The sequence below is a fragment of the Typopeltis vanoorti genome, chromosome 19 (genome assembly GCF_054136105.1).
Source record: "Typopeltis vanoorti isolate ZY-2024b chromosome 19, IOZ_Tvanoo_1.0, whole genome shotgun sequence".
Lineage (NCBI taxonomy): Eukaryota > Metazoa > Arthropoda > Arachnida > Uropygi > Thelyphonidae > Typopeltis > Typopeltis vanoorti.
Genome location: NC_143567.1, coordinates 54,210,408 through 54,235,177, shown reverse-complemented (window position 1 = coordinate 54,235,177; position 24,770 = coordinate 54,210,408). Strand labels below are relative to the sequence as shown.

The window sequence follows — 24,770 nt, the reverse complement described above, 5'->3', positions numbered from 1 at the left end:
GATTAAGAATTTAGAACACCGTAAGGCACGATTGTATGTTTATGCGGAACTTCTGGGTTAAAATATGAAAGAATCCATATCATTATTTTTCATATTTAGTTACTCAACAATTGCCGAACGGCTCCATTTAGGACATGCGGAAACAAAGCCAACAAATTCGCTAGCAGACAAAAGTCAAATTACCTTCACAGTTTCTCACATGACCTACACGTCACGAACCTGATTTTACCAGACCGATATTAGTGCAGCAACGACAGACGGCAGACGAATAAGCCAGGAAAACGCAGTCAGAAAAGAAAAATGGTACATAACTGGACTTGGATTTTCCTGTCGGTCTTGTATCTTCTGGCAGCAGTCCCGTATGCATATGATCTCTATGATGAACCACCAAAAAGTGCAGTATGTGTGATGAAGGGAAATAATATAGAGGGGACTATTTATTTTTATCAAGAGGTGAGGATTTTTTTAAAAGAATAAGTTGTAATTTGTATTAATTACCTGCTATATTTTCTTCAATAAATACATAATATGCAATCGCTACTTTAATTTCGGAGTTTGTAATTAAAAAAAAACATAATTTAAAATGTTTCTTTTTTATATGTATTTCTATGAAATTATTATAGTTTTTAAAATGGACCAAATAATGGATATAATGTATACTGCAGTTGCAAGTTTTGTAACAGGAAGAGGTTTTCAATAGTGAAATGGAAGCATCAAACTGAAGCCTAATTTGTCTTATTTCTTCAGTGGCGATTAAGATTTTAAAGCTAGTAAAAGTGTGCACAGGCCTAACTGGACAGTAAGAGTGGGATTGTTTATGGAAGTCAATGTAGACGTGTTACAAAGCAGTTGATGAGGACAATGTTTATACCTAATCAATTTATATTATAAAAAAAAAAAAATAAAGCATTTTACAGTTGCCGCATGACAAGTTGATCTTTACGTTGCAAGAATGGGTTTAGATATCAGGTTACTGGATTAGATTAGCAATCTGACATATGAAAGAGATAGGTATGAGGACACCGTATCAAAGAGTAGGAAGATTATCAAGTGGAATTCTACAGGACTCATTACTGGGACGATTACTGTTCAATCTTTAATTCAATGACATTGCAAAGCTAGAGAAGGTTATTAGGAATTATGTTGATATATTGGCTCTTCAGAAGGATTTTAATGTCCTGGAATGGTGTAAGAATGAGTGAGGATAACAATTTAATATAATGTATTAAACTTCGAGAATCATTGATGGATACTGTGTATATATATTTTGTCGGTGAGATTATAAACGAAGGAAATGGTGGAAAAAAGGATTTGAGGATGATTATGGATGGGAAGTTGGAGTTCAGGGGGACACATTGCAAGGATGGTGAAGTCAACCTAGCGGATTGTTGTAATAGTGAGAAGGACATTCACCAGCAGATATAAGGATGTGGTGGTTATGCACGGCTCTGATCAGACTACTTGGTGGTTGGAAGAAAGTGTGATAAGATTGAGACACATAAGATGCTGTTTATTTGCCTGTGGATTTTGGAAGATAAGGAAGATAAGATTCTTCCATGATGATTAATCTCCAAGGTATGAAACGAGTGCATGTATTATACGTGTTCATTGTGCGTCTTCTTCTAGCAAGTTTGTTTTATAGGATGAAAAACCTAAGTTTCCGGAAGGAATTCCCTGCCACCTCCATACGAGACTGGTCTGATTCCAAGAAAGTTCTATGATAATAATAATAATAATGCATATTGCAATAATTGTACATGTTATCGAAATCGTCTTATCCGAGTGATTTTGTGTTAAACGGGGAAAAAGTATTAAACAAGGAGTTATGTAAGTATATCAGGACTATCCAAACTTAGGTAATCCGAGAACCTCGTTAAAAAAAAAAAAAACAGATTTATCCAAGGACCGCATCACAATGTGTATCTAGTAACTTGGTGAGCAGCAGCGACACAACCTCTATAGCCGAACAAACGAACAACACTAATTGCTCAGTAATCGCGCGCTCACGTTCTTCGAGAGCGCCCAGAGCATGCGCGTTGGAACAAAACAGCGTAAGAATTCTTCTTTGGCACATCTAATATTTGAAGAACAAGTGGGTATACAGTGATGTAAAAACACCAAATAAAATTACCAACATCGAGATTATCGATTAGTGATAGAATTAAAATATTTAATACGCATTCGATTCAAATTGTTATTTTATTTATTCGCTCGTAAAAATCAAAACGTGCACGCACGCACGCACACACACACACCAATTCCTCAGTATTTATATTAGCCTTGAGAGGAATCAGTGGATCGGTATATCAGCGTTGTCTGACCCATCGTGCCACGCACGTAGGGTCCATTGATTTATGTTGTTGCAACATTACAGGCCACAGGTAAGGAAGGTACTTTCTTTGCTCAAGCTACATCTGGGTTCTTAATGTGCGTACCAACAGAGCAACTTCTGAATGCCATAGGCTACTGGAATATTGTTGCTGACCAGGTGCATACCTTCATGCTCACAATTTACCCTTCTGTTAATGGTTATTTCCAACAGGATAATGCGACGTGTTACAAGTTGTACGGAATGGATCCAAGGAAGTGGATGGCGACTTTATTATCCTTCAGTGGCTCTACCTAGTTGATCATCGGTAGGATGTGGGGATTCACGACAGAGATTTTCCGAAGATAAATCTGAGATGAGCAAAATGCAAGATGCGATAGAGGCTGCATGGTCGAACATCGCCGTGAATCTATTCCACAACGAATTAAGGACAACTAAAGTGGTGCTACTCACAGTGAGGTGAAGTAACTAGCTAACAAAAGACACTTGACAAACATGATTAGCACCCAATTTCCGAAATTAATTTTCTATATAGCCCTTTGACTCTTCCTCTCATTACGATAAACAAAACAACTGAAAAAGAGAAAGTTGTGTACGGGTTTATTTCTCTGAACTCAGAGGGCGTGTCGGTAGAAAAGGCGGTTTGTAAATGATTTTTGTTGTTACCTAAGACTTAATAGGGTGGCTACCGACCTTGTTATCCTTGAATTTTAAGGGCCCGTGAACAATCTAGATGTTCGTCGACGAGCTGTAATAACTCCAAATATCCGATAAATAAATATTTAGAAAGACCACTGTAAACTTTGTACAAAAATCCATTATTTTAGGGAAATGAAATGGAAATATGACCTCATTGTGTTATATGCTTAACGGGGCATGACGATCATTGTAGTGGTATCACTATATCACTTCAAGTTCTACCAGATGACCTTTCGTATTGCGTCTTAGTGGCATTAGGTGGGAAATAACACAGCACTGCTAAGTTATACAACATTATATTTTAATTGATATTGACCAAGAACTGCTGCAAGTAATTTGACACCTTGACCTTTGTGGATTCGGTGTGTGTGTGTGGGGGGGGGGATAATTAAACCACCTATATGCAATATAAAAGACTGTGAAGAACATTTTACGTGATTTATTTGCAAAATATCGAGTTTTTAAATATGCTGTATACTAATATGGATTATTCTGTGAACACTTTTGCGTGTGTTAACTTGCAGCATTTATTTTTTTCGATGAAATTTTTTTATAAAGCATTTATAATTGCAGCCTTCAGGCACTAATATCATAATTATTATTTTATAATATAACATTATATTATTATAGACCGGCTTAATAACATAAAATATTCCATAAAAATCCTGGTTCAGCATCATCTCTTCCATATTTTTCCGAATCAATCTTATTATTATGACTTGACACCTCCAAGTAGTCCAAGGACTCATCGCGAGAGGGCGCTCCGCTTACATATCTTACCTTCTCTCCTATACTAAAACCACCACTGCACCACCACCAACAGTATTTTTTGTCTGCAAATTTTGTGTGTTCTCATGGCTGATTTGCCTGTACGCGGGATGACAAACCCAAGTTTCCTGAAGAAAAACCCTTCTACCTTCGTATGAGATCGGCTAACTCACCTTTAATTGAAATAGTCATAATTTTGGATGTATGTAACGTCCCTGCGATTGGCGATCTATCATACTACTTGTAATGCAGATGGAGCTGGTACAACGAAGAATCTCCCACCAGCCCAACAAATATTCTCAATGTCTTTATGTAGCTAACTGAAATATTGTTATAGGTGGGGGGGGGGTGAAATAATAATTACGCCACTGGTTCCTGGATTTGTTAATCTAGTATTTATCATGTAAGACATGCAAATAAAAGTACGTTAGCAGAAAAAAATTAATAAGTAAAACTAATTTCAGTTAAAATAGCATCCTATTTTTTTAACAGTTGCCGAGTTATCCGGGTGTAAAGAAGTGAATTGATCTAGATCGCTGAAGGTGAAATTTTTACTTCCAACGATCTTATTACAAATTAGAAGTTTTGTATATTTTTAAAGCGAGCATACCTTTAAAAATGGCCAATTTCATTCTTCAACTGAATAGCTGCTTTCAGTTGTGCAAATTCAGATTGAAATGTAATTAATTTCGTGTTCCGCAACATTCTGGCGCTGTGATGCTAGTTCAACAAATTTGCTGACAACTCAAGTAATAATAATAAAACAATAAAATATTTTATTAAAATAATAAATAAATATATAATATTTTATATATTATATATTTAATATAATATTATTATATTAAGTATATAATATATAAAATATATTTTATATATAAAATATACGCACAAAGTTGGCCTGATTATTAACAAGGAAAAATTGCATTGAACTCTATCGTGTTCTACGTTTCGATTGAGGTGATTCCTTGATCACAGCCTTTTTTTTCGGTAATGTTTTAGCATGCAACTGATCATTGTTTCCTGTGGGAAAGTGGGTTAATCTGATAACCATACTTTTAACTTTGCTAACAAGTACTAAGTTTGTAGTTTGCGACAGCTATTTACTTTGCATACCGGTTTGGTGTTATTTTGTACATCGACCTTTGGAGAAGCCCCCCCCCCCCATTTTTTTTTTGAGGAAGTATCTTCCTCTTTTTTTTTTTTTTTTTTTTTTTTAAAAGGTCAAAAGAATATGAGGAAAAAATTCTACAGGATGATTTTTGAAGCATGGAGGAAATAACAAGCAGTGAGTATAACATTTTTTTTTACGAAAATATAATTTTATTAGAGCATTAAATATCCATTCGGTTTATTTTATAAGCATTTACGCGAAATGAAAATTAGATAACAGTCAATATATATTGTGCCATATCTATTTATTTATTTAATTATTTTTTGTGGCTGTCGTTGTTTACTATATATATTATTTTAATAATTAAATTCCGAAAGGAACCTTATACCATGTTATTTAATAATTCAAAATTTTATTGCCGTTATTTGATGCTTGCTAATAATGTACATGTTATTATGAGAGATTGTTTGTTGTGTTTTTTCCTACCATCGCGCTGAAACGATTTGGGGGGGAGGGGGAATTAATGAAATGAAATAGCACTAATTGAAAGTATACTACTGTATATCGATATGAACATAATAATTAGTGGCTCACTTATTTCCTGTTATTATCTAAACATGAAGTAATGGAAATATTTTATTTATAATTGTGTATTTTTTTTTTTTAAATAAGTATTTGACTATTTGCACTTTACTGTAATTTTTACACAGCATTTCCTGTTCGATAAAACATAAAAGAGGGAAAAAGTTATTTTAAAACTTTTGACGCCAGACGCATAAAGATTAAATGGGAATTTTTTATTTATTTAATTATTTACTAATCCTTGAGATCTAAAATATGTCTTCTTTTTCTCAGAAATCTCAAGAAATATTTGATTTTTGTACATGGAGATAATAATATATTTTTGAAAATATTATAATAGCTTATTTTAAAAAATAGTGGCATATTTTTAAAATAAGCTACTATTATATTTTTAAGTAAATAAATGTTTTTGGCTATTTTTTAAAAAATCATTTTTTTATAGCGCAATTGGAGGAACGACGGTATATCGTGCCAAGAGAACTTAGTTCGATTCTTGTGACGAGAGGAATCTTTATGGGGTCTTTTTCAATTGAAGGTGACTTCGCTCATACGGTGGCAGCAGAGTTTTCGCTCCTGTAAACTCTTGTTTTTCATCCCGCATACAGGCAAATTGGCCATGAGAACACACAATTTACAGACAACATATATAATTGATGATGGTAGTGGTGGTGGGCGGTAGATGGTGCTGTGTGTTTATGGTAGTAGCGTCGGGCAGTTGGAGGATTAAATAAGGGAGACTGTGGGTTGTAGTGGAGTAGAGTGCCCTCCATCGACGAGTCCTTGGACTCCTTGGAGGGGTCAAGTAAAAAATAATAATAATAATAATAATAATAATGACAATAATAATAGTTTAATCAGACTTAATAATTCTTTTATATTTAACTATTCAAACATTTAAATCCATGTTGATACGTGGTCTTTATTTATTCAGCAAAAAAATCCTTCAATTTTTTCTTTTAAAAATATTTTCTCTTTTAGAAACCCTAAAATATTTTCGTCATATTTTGATGAATTAAATTTAAAAAAAAATAAGTTAATACTATCATTTTGAAGTAAATAAGTTTCCCAGATTATTATTATTATTATTATTATTATTATTATTACTACATGACACCTTCGAGGTGTCCAAGGGCTCATCGTGGGTGGGCACAATATTCCTGGTTCACTACACCCAGCCCATCGTCTTCACTAATTAAGCCGCCATCTACACATACGACACAACCACCATCAGCACACAACTCCATCTACCGCCTACCACCACCAAAATTTAAAATAATATTTTTAATATTTTAATATTAGTTTTTTTCTCATATTTAAGATTTTAGTTTAATCCGATTTAATCAAACTTTTATAATATTTAACTATTAAATATTTAAATCCATTTTGATAACTGGTCTTTATTTAAGGATGACTGAAAAAAAATAATCTTTAAAGAAATCGCTTTTCCCCCTTCCATTTTTCTCTCTTTCTCTCGTTTTGTTACTTGTTTTTTCGTGCTATCTGACAAGAAGCGACTTATTCTTCCGGCACCTCTCACCACTTCCTGTTTTAATCCTACGCATGTAAAACACCGTTTTCGCAACAACTTTCTACAAAATACCTTCTCATCTTCATATTGCTTTCAGGTACATTAGTTTTGTTTTTCTCTTAACCCTAATCCAGTGTCCCCGTCTGGTGTTCTATTTTCAAGGCGACCTTTGAAACCACACACACTCCAAGACGTCGTTTTTCTTTTGCTTGCTCCACTTTTCATTTTCGCTTGTATGAAAGTACTTCTTTGAATGTGTGTTCATTTGAAGATCCGGTAATGATAATTAAGTAGGACACATAGCGAGCGAGAAACCTGCCTAATAACGTCACCTTTTTATACAGCGAGCTAATTTTAAAGTTCCGTGATATAGTTCGTTAAATGACATGTCTGAAAGTGATTTTATCAAAGCGAACTACTCCTCTCCTTCAGGGCGTTTATGCGTAGCATAAGCTAACAACCAGACGATATTGTAGCCGTAACTGAAGAGGCTGTATTGGCTTGGCCTACATGCAGCAGACTATTCCAGCTAACTGCGCAGAACGGTATTAGCAAAAATTAACACAGTTACATTACTCTATTATGTATATTTGAAAAGAAATGCAGGTAATTATTTAACTCAAATAATTGCAAATAATTATTCCATTATATATGTTGTGAAGTAATTATTTCGGTTAACCTGTGTGAAATGTTTGAAACTATGCAAACGGAAAAATGCTTTAACATATTAAAATGCTTTAAAATTCTTGTCCACTTACATCTCAAACGTCCTACCTATCCATTCTTTCTTTTATTCTTTCTTTCTATCCTTCCTTAATTTATCTGCTTTCTGTAAGTGAACCGATCGCTATAGAGAATTACGTATATAATTATTACAAGTTGTAATATTTCTTTTTTGTCTAGCGATAGGTGAGTAGAATTTTCAGCAGTTTATAAATAAATCCTAATACACAACACGTTTCCGTGAAGACCCAGTTTCATGTTTCTTTGGTCTTCCAATGAAGAACCAAGAGACGCTATACTTTTCGAATGGAAAAGACTTGAGTTCGAGATCTCGTAGTGACGAATGGAATTTTCATATGAGCTTTTTCTATTAAAAGGGAGTTAGCTGATCTCAAACCGAGGCAGCAGGATTTTTTTCTTCCAAGAACTATGGTTTCCATCCCTAATACAGGCGAATCGGCCAGGGAACTCACGCAATTTACAGATAGAAATACTATAGGTGGGCGGTAGATGGCGTTGTGTGTGTGTGTGTGTGTGTGTGTAGATAGAGGATTAAGTAGTGGATACGGTTGGGTTGACTGGAGCGCCTTCTCGCGGTGGAGTTGTTCTTAAACTCCTTGGAGGTGTTATGTAATATAAAAATAACGCTGAATAAAGGCGGTTCAGCTGTTGGACGGTCGCAGCACCTGTGTATTATGTCTGTTAACTGCCTATGTTCGTCTAACTGTTTGTATGATGAAAAATCCAAGTTTTTAGTTGCGACCATGAAATATCTTTTATATACACATATTGTAAGAAACATTCCCCATATGAAGTTGATTGTGTGTGTGCTTATGAGAGAGAGAGAAAGAGAGAATGCTAAGTAGTTATCAACACTTCCTATCTGTTTCGTTTGCTGTAAATCTGAGAAGGTCATCTGGAACTAATTTATGGCCTCTATGTCACCTCTAAGTATTGAACAATATTGGTTTAGACAAGTTTCGAAACAAACGGTGTAATGCGAGGCAGGCTATCGTCACCCACTGAGCAGGGCTTAGAGATTTCCAAGTTTGGAGGGCGGCAAACAAATGCAAAATTGTACGTCAACCATATAAACACCTTTTTTTTCCTTTTTTTTTTACGTATTTTTACATAGGGTGCGGTAAAGATTTACTTGCCTAGTAATGTTCACATAATTAAATACACCAACAGTAATTATTATTATTATTGTTTGACACACACAACGAAATAAAGACAGACCACCACCTGTAATCGCACGCTTCACCAGTAAAAGTATGAGAGATCGCATCCTAGCTGCGAGCAAGAAGGTAAAGCCAACAGCGTCAGTTCTCAATAACAGGCAACCCTCAACACCAATCCACATAACAGAACACTAGACCCCCATATTGTAGAAACAAGGAGAATTAAAAAAAAAAAAAAACTATAAGTTTCTATGGACTAGGGATTCCCAGGTCTTTGCACAAAGACCTGGGAATCCTTATGTAGTGCTTAATTCCCACCCCCTTTCCACACTATAAAGAGCAAGTTTTACACTATTTCTCTCACACTAATATGGCTGCAATAAATCTCGGCGAACATAATCAACAGGAAAACGTTAACTGTGCTGTATTCGAATCTTTAAATAATTGGATATTTAAATAATATGGTGAGCTCAGAATTTTATACAAATTCTGAACTCACCATACTACACACAAACATAAGAAGCATAAAAAAAAAAATTAAAAAAAATACTGACTTACTCTATCGACCCTGCACAACAACCTCCTGACATATAGCGACGTTCTATTTCTATAGGTGATACAGAAGCATCTACGTATAACATTAACAATTACCAATGTTACACATTATGTAGACCACCAAAAAAAAAAAAAAAGAGGAGGTGGTATAATCGCATTTGTAAATGAAAAGCACGGTGTGATCAAATCATAACCACTTTCGAACATGCAGAAACATTACGTTTAGAAATCATGACTAATACACGATAAACACAATACCACAAATACACGATAAACACAATATACAGACAGGGACAGATGGAGGTGTTACGGGGCCTCGGGAAAAAGTTATTAGTGGGGTCCAAAAATATTCGCAAAAAATAATTTTTTTTCTTTGAAAAATCAGATAATTTTAATAAACATAATTTACAAACATTAAATACATATAGTTATATACTAAAATATTTCCCATGTCAATCCATCTCTGAAACATGAAAAATTCTATTATCAAATTTTCTTAGAAATTTAAAACCGCAAGGCCTCCGTCTGAATAACCGACGTCTGAGCCGGCCCTGTATACAGACCCCCCCCCCCCCCTCAGATAGAAACATGGTTAAACGACATCAACAATCACACAACAGATACACCTATCCTAACAGGTGACATTAACATTAACACTCTCGATGGTGGCTCCAACCATTAACACATATTAAGCCAGTACAGCATAAACCCGATTATAAACTCCTCAACAAGAGAAGAAATTCTAAATGACTCACTAACACAATCATGCATAGACCACATAAACATAAGGGCTCAGACATACTTAATTACTCAAATAATGTCCCTAAATCTTTTATAAACCTTATTTTAAATGAACCAAAAAACGAAGTATTTTCGAATAAATAAATTAATACTGACATTAAAATTACTAAATGTAATGTAATAATATTATTACGTAAATAATGTAATAGTTTAAAAACCTTATTATGTAATTAATATATCAATATTACTATGCATAATGTAATAATATTATTATGTAATATATGAAAATATAATGTAATAAAACATTAATATTATTAAAATTATTTAAATTAAATAATTATTAAATAAATTATTAAATTATTTAAATTATCCCCTTAATTTAAATAATGTTTATATCGCCGAAATGAAGCTTATTAGCTCTTTATATTTAAGTAAATTAATATTATTAAAATGTTTGTAAATAATGAATTTACTTTGTACTGTATAATTGTACGAAATAGTAGGAAATATTTTAATTGTAAATGTAAATACTGTGTATAATAACACTTTCTCAAATTTTGAAGAAAAAAAAAAGTGAACTGGGATTGTTATTAATAACAGCAATACATGAATGATTATTTTATACCATTTGCACGTTATGCAAATTATAAGGATAATATTTAAACATTGCATTGAACCACAAGTAGTAAAATGTAGTATTGTTTAAATTATTAGTATAATGTCAGTATAATATAAATTCTCCAAATACACACAACGCCACTACTATTACTACCATCAACGCCATCTACCGCCCATCACCACCAATAACAGATTTTTTTTTCTTCTGTAAATTGCCTTTGTTCTCAAGTTGTATTTACAGAGATTAAACATTATCTGAATATTTTTATGACAATGGTATAAAAGCGTATGACAGATGTTATGCAGATTATATGTAAAATTAATACGATGTAGAATTAATGTCTTAACTAGATCTACGTGTTGACAGTTTATTATTTATATTATTTTATTTTATTTTTTATTTTCATAGTCTCCACACGACACAACTTACATCGTAGGTGAGATCTACGGTCTAAAACCCGGTCTACATGGGTTTCATGTGCACCAGTATGGAGATTTAACCAAAGGTAAAAATAATATAATATGTGGTCAGCAACCTTTGAACAACAACAAGGTGTTATGTACTGCTATAAGTCCATTAGTTTTATGCAACAGATTAGTGTTATGCATTAGTAATAGAATATTTGCAATTGGGGCAGCCTTAAGGAATAAAAGTTATTTCAGCCTATTAATCACTACTTAAACATTATCGAAATAAGGTTGAGAACCCCTGGACTAGAATAATAAAATATTTAAAAAAAAATAGTCATGTGGAGATCTTAAATTAGTAAGTAGTAAATTAGTATTGCCATAATGTACTCGTTGTCCCTTATTTAGCGTTTACAAATTAGGGCGGAATTTTAATCCATAGATTCACAGTAGGTTACCCGAAGCATATTTGATTTTTTTTTTTTTTTTTTTTTTTCTGGCATTTCATAGGCGCGTATGTAGCACTATGGAAATATCGTTTACTTACAGTGTTAGGTAACGTGAAGAACGATCGCTAGCCTCAATTCTAATTGCCAACGAGAATTACAGTATTTCTGGATCTTTCCTGAACTACTTCCTGAGTTAAATCTTTAGTACGGTATTCTTCCTTCAAAAACTCGGATGTTTAATCCTGCAGGTAACTAAATAAATAATAAAATAAACTGAAAATAGCCATGGAACTCGCACGTAATATGAAAGCGCCACCTGAGTAGTTATATTTCATCCATTTATATATATATTAAATAAGTTAGGAAATTATTGATTTTATTTAGTTAGCTTATATTAGCTACCAGGTGGCACTTTTTAGAATTGTCAATTATTGTTTAATTGCCGTTCTGTGATCTTGTACTGATCGTGCCTATGATACTTAGGCGAATATTCTACAGTAATAAAGTTTTTTACGTGAGTTTTCCTTCGTTTTTATATTTCTTTTGATTATGCTAACTCCTGGTATTTCATTATTAAAACAAATATAATAGCAGTTACGTATAATCTTCACTTTCTTGAATGAAGACCACTGAATTCATTAGGTTAGAACATACTTTAAACAATTACTAAAATAAAGAGCCAAAAGACTTTAGTTGGGCGATTTAAAATTACATAAGCAAAGTGGATATTAGATCCAGCGTTATTTTAAAGCCGAATGTAGACACTGAAAGTTTCATGAGTTGACCAGAGAGCTTGCCGGAATATTTTATTTTATTTTAGTAATTGCTTTTACGCACCGACTAAAAGTTCACTTACGCAAAATATATTTCTCTGACATTTCAACTTCCTCAATACAACGAGAGTTTTTCTCTCTTAGGTTTTCTACCTAGTCTCTGAAGAGAACCAGTAAAAATTTAAACCAATCAGTTTAAAACAGCTGTAAGGCCAGTGAAACCTTATTAAAATGGACTAATAAAAGGCGAATATGTAGACGCTTTGGAGGCACCTATGTCTTTTGAGTAGTCCGCACTAAGACAACTCAAGAATGCCGAGGAATGTCATCCTGTAAGCTCGCTGGTTGGTCAACTGACGAAACTTTCATAGTTTCTACATTCGGCTTTGAAATAATGCTGGATCTAATATCCACTTTATCTAATATCCACTTTGCTTATATATTTTAAACAGTTTATTTTTGCTTAGTGATGTCACAAAAACGAACAATTCGCTTTTATCAAGGACTTGTCAGGAAGCTGCGGCAAAATGAAATATACAGCAATCTCTCGATTAATGCGTCCCCGATTAGCACGTTTTCGATTAGTGCGTCATTTTTTTTCGACAACCAAATTCGATTAGTGCGCCTATATACATCTTAAAAATAAATGTTACAGATTTTAAAAATTTTCGATGTATACATTTTTTATGGCTAACTATTTTAAAAAATCACTCATCAGGATGAAATAATTTGGTTACCGATTTGAAACATTTTACAAAGTTATTTTTTAATGGCATACTACACTATTTCCATGTACGCTATGTTCCAAATTTACCGCCAAAATTTATGTCGCCTGCTTTACGTAGTTTTGCTGATCATATCTCGTGCAATTGTTTTCCTTACTTTTTTATTTTAAATTATTTTCCTAACCTTTAATCATGAGTAAAAGAATTAGCGAGCAAAAAAGAGAAGTGTGAAAATGATTCGAAAAGTAATCTGAATGGAAGAAAAACTTGAAATGATAAAGAAAAATGAACAAGGCGAGTCCAGAGCAAAGATAGGACAAGAACTCAAAAATGGGTGAATCAACTGCTGAATACAAAGAGAAAGGTAAGGCTGTTTCAAGTTCATCATGCATGCACTCGAAATCAAAGTATTATATGGATCGAAGATTGTAACCAAAAACGGATCCCGTTAAATACTGGCCTTATTAAATCATAAGCATATTCTCTTTGTAACCAGTAAAGAAAGGGCTATCAATGATGGAAAAGAAGAACAATTCCACGTTAGTGCTGGGTGATTTCAGCGTTTCAAAAAGAGAAATAGCTTACTTATTGTTCTAATCACAGGCGAAGCTGCAAGTGCAGATCAGGAGATATCCAGAGATTTTGAAGAAAATTGTGTAAGAAGGGGACTATTGTGATCAACAAATATTTAATGTCGATGAAACGCCTTTTTTTTGGAAGCGAATGCCTTCCAAGACGTTTCTGGCCAAATCAGTGAACTCTCAGCCTGGTTATAAAGTCGCAAAGTCGAATGAAGTTACTGCCAGCAATATGCCAGCCGTTTGGAAGCACATTTTTCCACATTGTGCAAATATTTTAGAGGCTTTTCAAATGAATCTAAGTTAATTCAATCTCATTCTGAGAAGTTGAGTGATTCCGAACTGCTAAATTTCGATGCACAGCGGAAAGATCCTGAAGAATATGAAGAAAATTTATTCAATGACAAGCCCAAAAAGGTTTTACAGAAACAATTTGAAAATAGTTTTCGTACAATCGAAGTTTTTAAGCAGCAAGAGACTAACCCTGGTGAAGAGAGAAGCAGTAAAATTTGCAGATGAGGCAATAGGTCCATATACCGTCAGTTGTATAAAAAAAGAAACAAAATGCCCGTCAAACTACGTTATCTCAATTTTTTGTTAAGAAGCAGAATAAAATATTTATATTTTGAATACGTTTTATTGACTTTCAGCTTCATGGTTTTCCTTTAACTAGGCCCTGAGACATACCCTAATTATTTTATTAAAAAAAATTAATGGTCAAAAAAGAAATCTGAGGAACGAATTATACATTTCCCCATAGGTTATTATATTCGATTAGTGCGCCTGTTTTATAGAACGCATTAGGAGCATTAATAGAGGGATTGCTGTATCACAATCGCATGTCGCAAATGTGATATTCCATACTTCTATCAAACATTTGGTTGTTGGTGTTTTTGTTTCTTCAAGAAACGAGAAGATATGAAAAATGTATTTTTTTCTGTTATAATTTTATTGATATATGAAAGATATTCATACTACCAATTCAACTTTGTGCCATAGCAACTTTCTTGTCTGACTTATCTAATATAACGGATAGTCGAATATTTTGCTTTGAATGAATCGCTGTGCAATTAATCGTTATGATATCTATATATATTGTTAAGCTTTAGGGATGGTGGCACTTGTTCACCATAATCTCTCTCTCCCCTGAAAGTATCATTCACCGATAGCCTTGATCTCAGCTATCGCTGAAGGCTAAATAGTAAAACAGGCTACCTAACTTTGTTTTCAAAAAAATTAGAGCAAAAAGAGCGTTATATACCTGGTGACTATAAAATAACGTGAAGTATTCAGCGCCTTCTAGCGAGTAATGTATTGGACGAAACACAAAAATATTTGGTAGACGTACACAGTGGAACATGGGGATTCGATTTAACCAAAAAAAATAATGGTACCAAAAGTCGCCAACAGGGGAAATTTTGGCGCTGTTTACCGAGTAAAATGCATTAATTTGCATTATCGCGTTTCTTGTGAGCGATCATGCAATAAAAGGAAAGCCTGTGAGATTTCTAATCATTCGTAGACGAACTGCTTTTCGACGCCTCTTACCTTACGTGAGCGAGCTTTGTTAGTCAAACTGTATTATCAGCGGAACAATAATGCCAGTGCTTGTCTTCGTGATTTTCGGCGTATGAAAAATTTACGAAAAGGACCGATTAGCGTAACAAACTTACGAAAACTGATTCGGCGATTTGAAATTACTGGAACTCTAGCAGTGCAGGTAGGCAGGGGACGCAAACCAATCAATCACCAACAAGTTGAACAAGTTGCAACTGCTATTGTGGAACAGGAGATGACGAATGTGTAGGGTACCAGTAGGGTACCAGATGTAGGATTTTCCACACCGTTGTGTGGAAAATCCTACATCAGATGTTGAAGTTTTACCCCTAGAAAAGCAGTCATGTTCAAGAATTGCGCCCTGGTGATGCGACCAGACGAATCGACTTATCTTTCAGATTCTTACCGGGCATGGAAGTGGATGATGCATGGCCGTGGCAGATTTTATGGAGTGATGAAGCGCACTTTTATTTGAACGGCGATATTAACACACGCAACTGTCGCATTTGGGCTGCAACTAATCCACACGTGTGTCTGCAGATGCCTATCCACTCCCCCAAAGTCACAGTGTGGTGCGGATTTACGGCATCTTTTATCATCGGTCCATACTTTTACGAGGAAAACTGCCAAAATGCACCAGTGACCTGTTCCATCAATGCTAACAGGTATGCCAATATGCTACAGAACTTTGTGGTTCCACAACTGCAGCAGAGAGGATGTCTTGATTCGACCATCTTCATGCAGGATGGTGCACCATCCCACATCGGACTTCAGGTACAGCGTGTTTTGCGACAACATTTCTCTGACAGAAGAATCATTAGTCGTGAATTTCCCACGCCATGGCCACTGAGATCGCCTGATCTCAATCCTTGTGACTTTGGGCAGTGGGGATTTCTTGAAACCATTGTGTATCAAGGACATGTACCCGACATTCCAACTTTGAAAGATCGAATAACGTTACACGTGAGACAAATCAATTCCTATATGTTGCGAGCCACTATGGAAAATGTCGTGCACCGAATGCAGTTCCTGGAACATCAGAATGGTGGTCATATTGAACCTCATTTGTAATTAACAATAAACGTCATGAAATTGATGTGTACTGTCGCTCATTTGCCATTTAGTCATTCATTAATCACACCTACTAAAGTTAATTTGGCAGCGCCAAAATTTCCCCTGTTGGCGACTTTTGTTACTATTTTTTCCCGTTAAATCGAATCTCCATGTTCCACTGTGTACGACTACCGAATATTGGTGTGTTTTGTCCAATACATTACTCGCTAGAGGGCTCTGAACACCCGGTAGATTTGATGATTATTTCGTTCTGTAGAAAATAAAGATGAACTTAAATCTCTCGCTTGCACTATTAAAATTTTGCGATTCTATAGTAATTCGAAGGATTTTTATTTTAATTTTTATTTATTGTAAATCTTCGAAATCCGTTCGTTTTATATGTTATTATCGTTTAGAAACATAGCTCATATTATTAAGGGGACATTGCTTTAATTAGAATTTTTAATTTTAATATTCTTTATAATTTAAATTTTAATAATAAACATAATTACTATTAATCAATCTTTCATAGATAATGATTTTTGCTCAGTGCGAGCTACTGATCCACTAGTTGTTATTATTATTTTATTTTATTTATAACCAGGTTGTACAAGTGCTGGATCACACTTCAACCCATACGAAAACGACCATGGAGCACCTTCTGATCATTTCAGGTACGTAATTGAATAATTTTGTTAACTGTTTTATTTTGAGTTCTCGAATCTGTGACCTGAACAACCAGACAAAAGTTTGGAATAGTCATTTCTCAGAGAAAGCATTTGCATAAGCAAATATAAACTTATTGCACGTAGTCTATGTTTATCTTAGTTACTGACTGACCAACAGTGACAAATCAATAATCAATAGAGACAAAAAATACTGTTGTTGGTGAGGTGATTATGGGCAGTATATGGCGTTGATGGTAACCGTGTGTAGTAGGAGAATTAAATAGTGGAGGGGGGGGACAGTTAAATGTGTGTGAGTTGAGTAGAGTTTTGATTAACACGTTTCTGTTAATCAAAATACCAAGGTTTACTCTATAGCAAAGAAATAAATTTTTGAAATAAATTTAAGATTTGCAAACCTTGGTATTTTGATTAACAGAAACGTGTTTTTCCAATGAACTACAATTTTTGAGCTGTGTTGCCATGGTTTCCAATAATTTGTAATTTAAAGTTATCAAAGTCAGTTAATAATGTTAAGTAATTTAACTGATGCGTTTCAATGGGAAAAAATTTCCATCGAAACGAACCAAGCTACTTAACCTTGAGAGGCTAAGTAGCTTGGCCTCCATGTCCAGGAAGCATTGTGGGAAGTTCATTCTATGGGTAATATCAGATTATTTACCTCAAATCAACAATTAACAGTTATTTACATATAAGTTTAGTAAAAACTTTCAGGAATTCTGCTAACGAAAAATGTCTTTTTTTTTCTTATTGTAGACATTTAGGAGACTTGGGAAACGCCGAAGCTGACTACCATGGCCTTGCTAAGATAAATATTGTTGACCATCAAGTAACATTATACCACGAAAACAGCGTCCTTGGACGAGCACTAGTGGTATGTATAATTCATTTAGAAGTAACGGAATGTGAAAATCTTCTGCAACATCATAAACTGAACGAATTCCCACAAGATAACTCTTAGTGAGTTTCTTCCGGTTCTATGTGTTTTAACCAAATTTCCTAACATAACACTAATTACGGCATTTATCTTGTCTGTTAAACATGATACAAAGAAATTTTCAAATAAACTGGCAGATAATAAGACAAAAATAGAAAAATTTAAATTTTATTGTAATTTAAATTCTTTAATTAAACGTTTAATACGCATATTTTAACCAACCCACTCAGTTATAGACTGTGGTGTTCAACTAATACCACACATCTTCCAAATTCTTGACCCATTTATTTCGAAATATAAACATTATATTAATACATATAACTGATTCTTTTTCCAGTAATTATTATTTAATTATACGTTCATGTTTCCAACTAAAATCAATATTATTGAGTTTAGGTTTAACAAGAAACTTTGCTCGCGTCTATGGACGTCATTGATAAAAACTGAGCTTATTTCAAATAAAACGCTTCACTTTCAAAAGTTATCAATTTTCAGTTGTAATAATCTGTGTGAGTCTGAAGCCATCCAATTTTTGTGCTCAAGTCAGAAGGGACTCTAATCTACACTTTGGTCTTTAGAGCAAAGCTTCCCAATTATTCAACCCAGCCCATCCATTGTACAAATGTTCTTTAATTTCACAACTTTTTCGTGAGTGGGATTTTTGTACAAAGGAAACAAAAGGAAAGAAGACACATATGCCTGAAAGGAAGTCTCCATGTGGTGTCATATTGTGAGCATTATCCGATTAGGAATTCCAAATCGTATTTGACGTACTTCTATGAACAGAATCCAATGCCTTTCACAAGTCTGTGGAATTTAAAATAATGGTAGATTTTGAGCATTTTGAATATTCCATAAGTTAGCACAGCTAACTCCGTTTCTTCCCCCATAGGTAGTAGGCAAGGCCATTTTAGCCCTATCTAACTTTGAGAAACTAAGGGAGAAATTCAATCTCCACTGAAGCCAATCACTGATAGTTAGCCGAAGACGATCACTAATTTTAATCAGCAAGCTGGTGAATAGAGGCAGACAAGTGCAGCCATCTCGCATTCCCTAACTCTAACGCAATATATTATTGTCTGAAACAGTATCGGTTCTATGGCCGATTTTGTTGAGTTTTGGGACAAAACTCACTTGCCCATGTCAGAGATCGACTAACTCAGAAACAGCTGGAAGAAAGGCTTAGATAAAGTTCCTGTAATCGAATGTAACAGGACTACTCAAGGAACTAAATGCATATATTCAATGATGAGTAAAAAAAATAATAATAACTCCCGATTTACCTCAAAAAGCGACACTTAGAGATTTAAAGGCTTCTTATTGGAAATCTCTAAGATGAACAGAAAGATGACTAATTTTTTTACATATTTAGATATCTTCATTTAGATATCGACTTTTGGAATCACCTTTCCATTTCTTCGATATCTCTTTCCAGCCCTCAAAACTGAAAACATTAATTGATCTTAATTTATAATCCTCCAATTTTATAGCCTTTATAATTTCCTTTTCATGGTTTTCAATGATACTTCCTTGAATATCAAAAGTTCTAATTTACTGGGTTGATTAGAAAGCATAAAAAATTCCAAATTTTATTATTTCTAGTTACACAATTAGACATCACGTTTTAGAGTCAGTAATCATTTCACATTAAATATTTTACATCATTGCATTGTGATTCCAATTGATTACGACCATATCTTTCACTTGAAAAAAAAAGGTGATAATTTTGCATATTGAGCAAAATGTCAAAATGTGTCTTGAGATACTTTGTTACTATATTGAAAGTAGCAATCTCATTAATAGCAAATTCCTCTACAAATAGCCACGAGATCCCTAGTTTAATCGAAACTTTACTTTTTTTCTTTCAGGTTCATGAGAATCCTGATGATCTTGGTCGAGGTCGAAATCGGGAGAGTAAGGCAACTGGGAACGCAGGAGGAAGACTTGCATGTTGTGTCATTGGTATTGCCCAAAAATAACTTAAGCATTCGCTCTCTCTCTCTCTCTTCCCCATCCAGAATCGTGTGAAATGTGTGACTTAACTGCGAAGATTGTAAGATACGAGGACCAAAGAGATGTTTACTGAGGAAAGATTGATGAGGATATAAAAAATACTTAAAAAAAGATTTTGCACCATTAAAGAGTGTATATAAAATTTTTTTGCTTCAGTATTGTCTTAGTTTATATATTTTCGTTAATTTCTTCAGAATTTATCAAATTATCAACACATCACTTATACTAATGATTTTATAGCAATGAAGATACTGCTATTTTGTTCTGGGGAAAACGGGGGAATTAATTTTAATTATCTGCATCAATTACGTGGCAAATGATATTACGTACATGCAGTTTTTCGTCGATTTTAATATAATAATATTCCACTAAATAGAAAAGAAAAAATAATGAATCTGATTGTAGTTTGTAATAAGACATTACGTTATTAATATTATTACGTGACACTTTCAAGGAGTCTAAAGACGGCAGCGTTGCTAAGCTTTTAACACCCTTGGCAAATTAATAGCTAATCTCCTTTTGTAGTGTGACCATTCGATAAATGGTCAAATATCTCCTTTACCAAAATGTTCCTAAAGATACAACTCACCGTCTCTTTCCAACTTAATCTTCCAACTACATGACACCACTGCTATCAACAGACTCAACACCATCTACCGCTCATCACCACCAATAGTATTTTTTTGTCTGTAAATTATGTTTTATCTGTACATATTTGCACAATATTTGTAAAGCTGCTCACATACAAAATACAGGTTAAATGTGGATTATCGTATGCGGCATTGGTAACATATTGCATTCCCAACAAATCAACTGCAGCCAGCTGATTAAAATATAAAGGTACCATTCCGGAGAAGAAACACATACGATGTCAACTGGAAGTTAATTCCACGGCACCACAGAAGCAGGAAATTTCATTTTCTTCTCTGCAATTTAGATCTCTGTCAAGGACAAACTTTCCTTGTTTGTTTGTATCAGCTATCTTTTTTTCTAATGCCTCAAAAATTCTTTTTCCTTTGTAGAATCTTCGGTGGGAACATAGGCACAAATAACTCTCATCGTCCAATCCTATTTTGCTTTTCTGCATCACTTTCTTTGATACTGACTGCCATTCAAGATTATCTTCGTATTTGGTGTTGAACATTATATCTACCTTCCTTTCCCTGATCATTTTGTTTTGAACCTAACATCTGACAGTTGATATTTGGAATCTCACCTATTTTTTTTTTGTCTTGTTTCAATAACGCCTATGATATCAACCTGATTCTTCTGCCAGTTGCACTTTTTATGTAGACTTTCGTTGATGGTTCCAATCTTGAATTCCGTTGATTTAAGACAAACTTAAATTGTGCTACCGACCAAATATTAACTATTGAAAATAACACAGTGTTCTTGAGTACGTTATAGCTTCATTCTGGTTCAAGAGTGTATAGAGAATTTGAAATTGGAAGTGACTGTCACTTAGTGCTAAGTAGGATAAAAATGAATGTCGCTCTGAAAGGAACAATGCGGAAAAACGTTTAATAAGAATTAAAGAGTTAACTGGTTTTTATAGGTAAACTATAAAGTCAGCTATACAAATATTATTCAATAATATATGGTAGACTTTGAAAACAATCAACATTGATTGTTTGCGAGGAATAGAACTCCGGAAGTTAAAGAGTTACCTGTATTAATGAAGAAAGCATGTCAAAAAGTCTCTGGGAGAGTACAGAGAAAATTTAAGTGAATTTAGTTAAGTTTAAAAACTCATGGGAATACTCCGTTAAGTATATGGAGGAAAAAATATCATGAAGATAGCAAAATATTCTTGAGGTTATTGAAGAAGCTTCGAAATGGAGGGCGAATTACGTTGAGAGAAACTAGAGATGACATAAAAATGAAACATGAAGATATTCCAGATGCCTGGAGTAATTACACTGCTAAATGATACGATAATTGACAGAATAAATATATGTTGAACCTCAATGCAATCAGGACAGCAATGTGGCCTTCCACAATAGGGCTCTAGCGAAACCAGCGAGTATTTCAGCTACAAAGAGATATCTTCCTAGTTAGAGGAAATGACAACTGGTCATTTTCTCAATGTCCAGTTGACATCCGTGGTACTTCTTCTTCCAGTGAAATACCATCGCCAGGCCTTTTAGAAAGCTGAAGTGGCAACCGCAATGTTTGGTCATCAGAACAGGGATTCCGGTTTCCGTTTTTCTCTCTTCTCTGTGCAATGTGAGTGATACCCTTCGAGGCCATGACAAACATACTTAGAAACCCATAAACCTTCTCTGTTTCGAGGGTACATCGGATAAAACAGTTATGCCGCAAGCTAGTTAGTGCACGGACCCGAACTTGTCAGTAACAAGTCCGAAGGCTTCCCGGTCAGCTGCGCATAATCCTACTGCTCATCATACTCTTGCCAGGTCGTGCATGGAGAGGGAATCCGAATAGTGGAGGAATTGTCGAGGCCACGTCATGGCACGCAAACTAGTTTCTCTCTAAAGGGAAGTTATATCCAAGAATCTATGTTTTCTCGCTGCCCGTCCCCGCTGCATATCCTTCCATCTAATCACGATAAAACTTATGAAGACTCCTACAAACAATGACAATAACAATGCGACAAAAATGAGTATCCTCATAAACCAATCCTATTAAAAAAATCACATCATAAGCAGAGACACGACATACAATAAAGTCAGAATGTTATCACAAAAAAAAATAATTTTGGCATCCACTTCACTAACACATAACATAAAATATCTAGTCTTCCAGACTAGATATTTTATTCCTGACAGAAACTCAGATTGCTTCTACATCTACTACTGTCTACATTCAATGTCCAAACTGCACATTCCACGATTCTTTTCTCCTGTGAATTTCTGAACTCTGACATGGTGGCTAATTTAACCATGTGAGATTTCAGAAATTTCATCTTCTCACTTGCATGAAGACCAATTCAACTCATAATCCTCATCCGCCTTCCAAGCTAGGTTCAACCGAAAGTGTATCAAAACATTCGAAGAAAAAAATTTAGCTTAGCTATGTGGTTCACTTCATTCAATAACTTCTTTTAAAACGGGAGCTTTTTTTGGCTTTATTAGTTGACCAGAGATTTTTGTAAAATATATACAAGAATTGTGTACAAGTTTCACCAGCTGTTCTGTCTGGCTTCTTCAGGACATGTGTAACGGTAGAAGAAACCAGACAGAACAGCTGGTGAAATCAAGCCTTTTAGACTATTTCTTCGACTATTATATTAGAATAGCGTAATAGTGCGGATTGTAATACAAATCAGATTCCCGATGTGCTTCGCTATTATTTTATAGTAATAAAATAATAGCGAAGAAGAAATGACATGTGTTCTGATGTTGCATATACTGCATTGAATCTCCATAACTCGGTCGGTATAGACGAAGCTTTGGTCAGAAAGACCTGGATTCGATTCCCGTCAGCGACGTGAGGAACTTTTATCTGGTTTCTTTCGACTAGAAGTGAGTTAACCGGTCACATACGGAAATGGAGGGGTTTTAATCCCTCAAAACAGGCAAACCGGTCTCGTGAACACACACACACACACACACACACACACACACACACACACACACACACACACACACACACACACACACACACACACACACACACACACACACACACACACACACACACACACACACACACACACACAGACGTGGCTACAGTCATAAAATATATTACGGCGAGGAAGGCCACGGGAAACCACCTTGCTCACAATCATCTTCGTAGTATGGTAGCATACAGCTACCCCTTGTCAGCTGTCTACTTCTCTCATTGCTTCCTAGTGATTGTTGAAACAGCCAAGATCGAAATATAAGTAAGGTAATAGCTGATCAGGGATTTTCTTGTCATTTAAAATAAGTCTAGATTCTCGTTCAGCGTTGAAGCACAGCGACTGAACACGGGCGTCGATATGGACGGCATCCACTATGTTGTTTTCGGAAACTCATGATGAATTTTGCTGTTCAGATTCCTGGAAGTGGATTCATATCGCGCACATTTCGTTATATCATCCCCCAAAGTTGCTCGAGTTAGACCTAGATTAGATGAAGACTGACGGGACGTGGAGGATCAATTAAGATAAAATCGCTTTCCTATTCCTGTAACAATTAATTCCCTTGCCAGAAATGGGCAGTGCACCGTTTTCCACCCAGCAAGGTTGCGAGTTCGAATCGCACAATGGCATAGATGTTGGTGAAATGCTTGTAGTTTGGAAACAAGATCAGAGATCATCTAGCGTTTATCTTGCCCACAGTGCTGTTGTACTCGTGTATACGCCCTTTCATGGATCAGATTTTGAACGAAAAAAAAAAAAAAATCCTGAATAACACTCACCCTGGGATATGGTACGTTATCTTGAGGAAAGTGTCCATTCATTAGAGTTAACGTAAATGGATGTGCAGGGTGGGAAACAATGTGAAAGTAATCTGCGCGATTCATTCATTCATTCTTTGTTATACTCATATCAGAGGATTCCCAACCGCAACCAGGTTATCTAAAGTTTCTCATTTGACTTTCGCATTAATTAATGACACAAGCTGGCTATCTGTTTTCAGTAGCAGATCCCTTTTCGCAGTCGCTTCTAAACGTGGCTATCATAATAAGTAACGACTTTTAAGTTATTCATATCCGCCCATACCAACTATCATCTCCCTTTCGAATTCATTTGATCCGCAACCTTTTCCCATTAGGACACACAGCATACGCGAACGTAGATTCTGTATGG

At 34.8% G+C, this 24,770-nt stretch overlaps 1 protein-coding gene across 1 annotated transcript; it reads left to right on the top strand.

The window, feature by feature from the left end:
• The first annotated feature begins 300 nt into the window (after positions 1–300).
• Positions 301–20,156, top strand: LOC150096128 (superoxide dismutase [Cu-Zn]-like). The gene is made up of 5 exons (XM_090409657.1): positions 301–453; positions 11,245–11,341; positions 16,983–17,052; positions 17,821–17,938; positions 19,870–20,156. Exons 1-5 carry the CDS (start codon positions 301–303, stop codon positions 19,978–19,980), a joined length of 549 nt encoding a protein of 182 aa, XP_090265783.1. The 3' UTR covers positions 19,981–20,156.
• Positions 20,157–24,770: the final 4,614 nt, after the last annotated feature.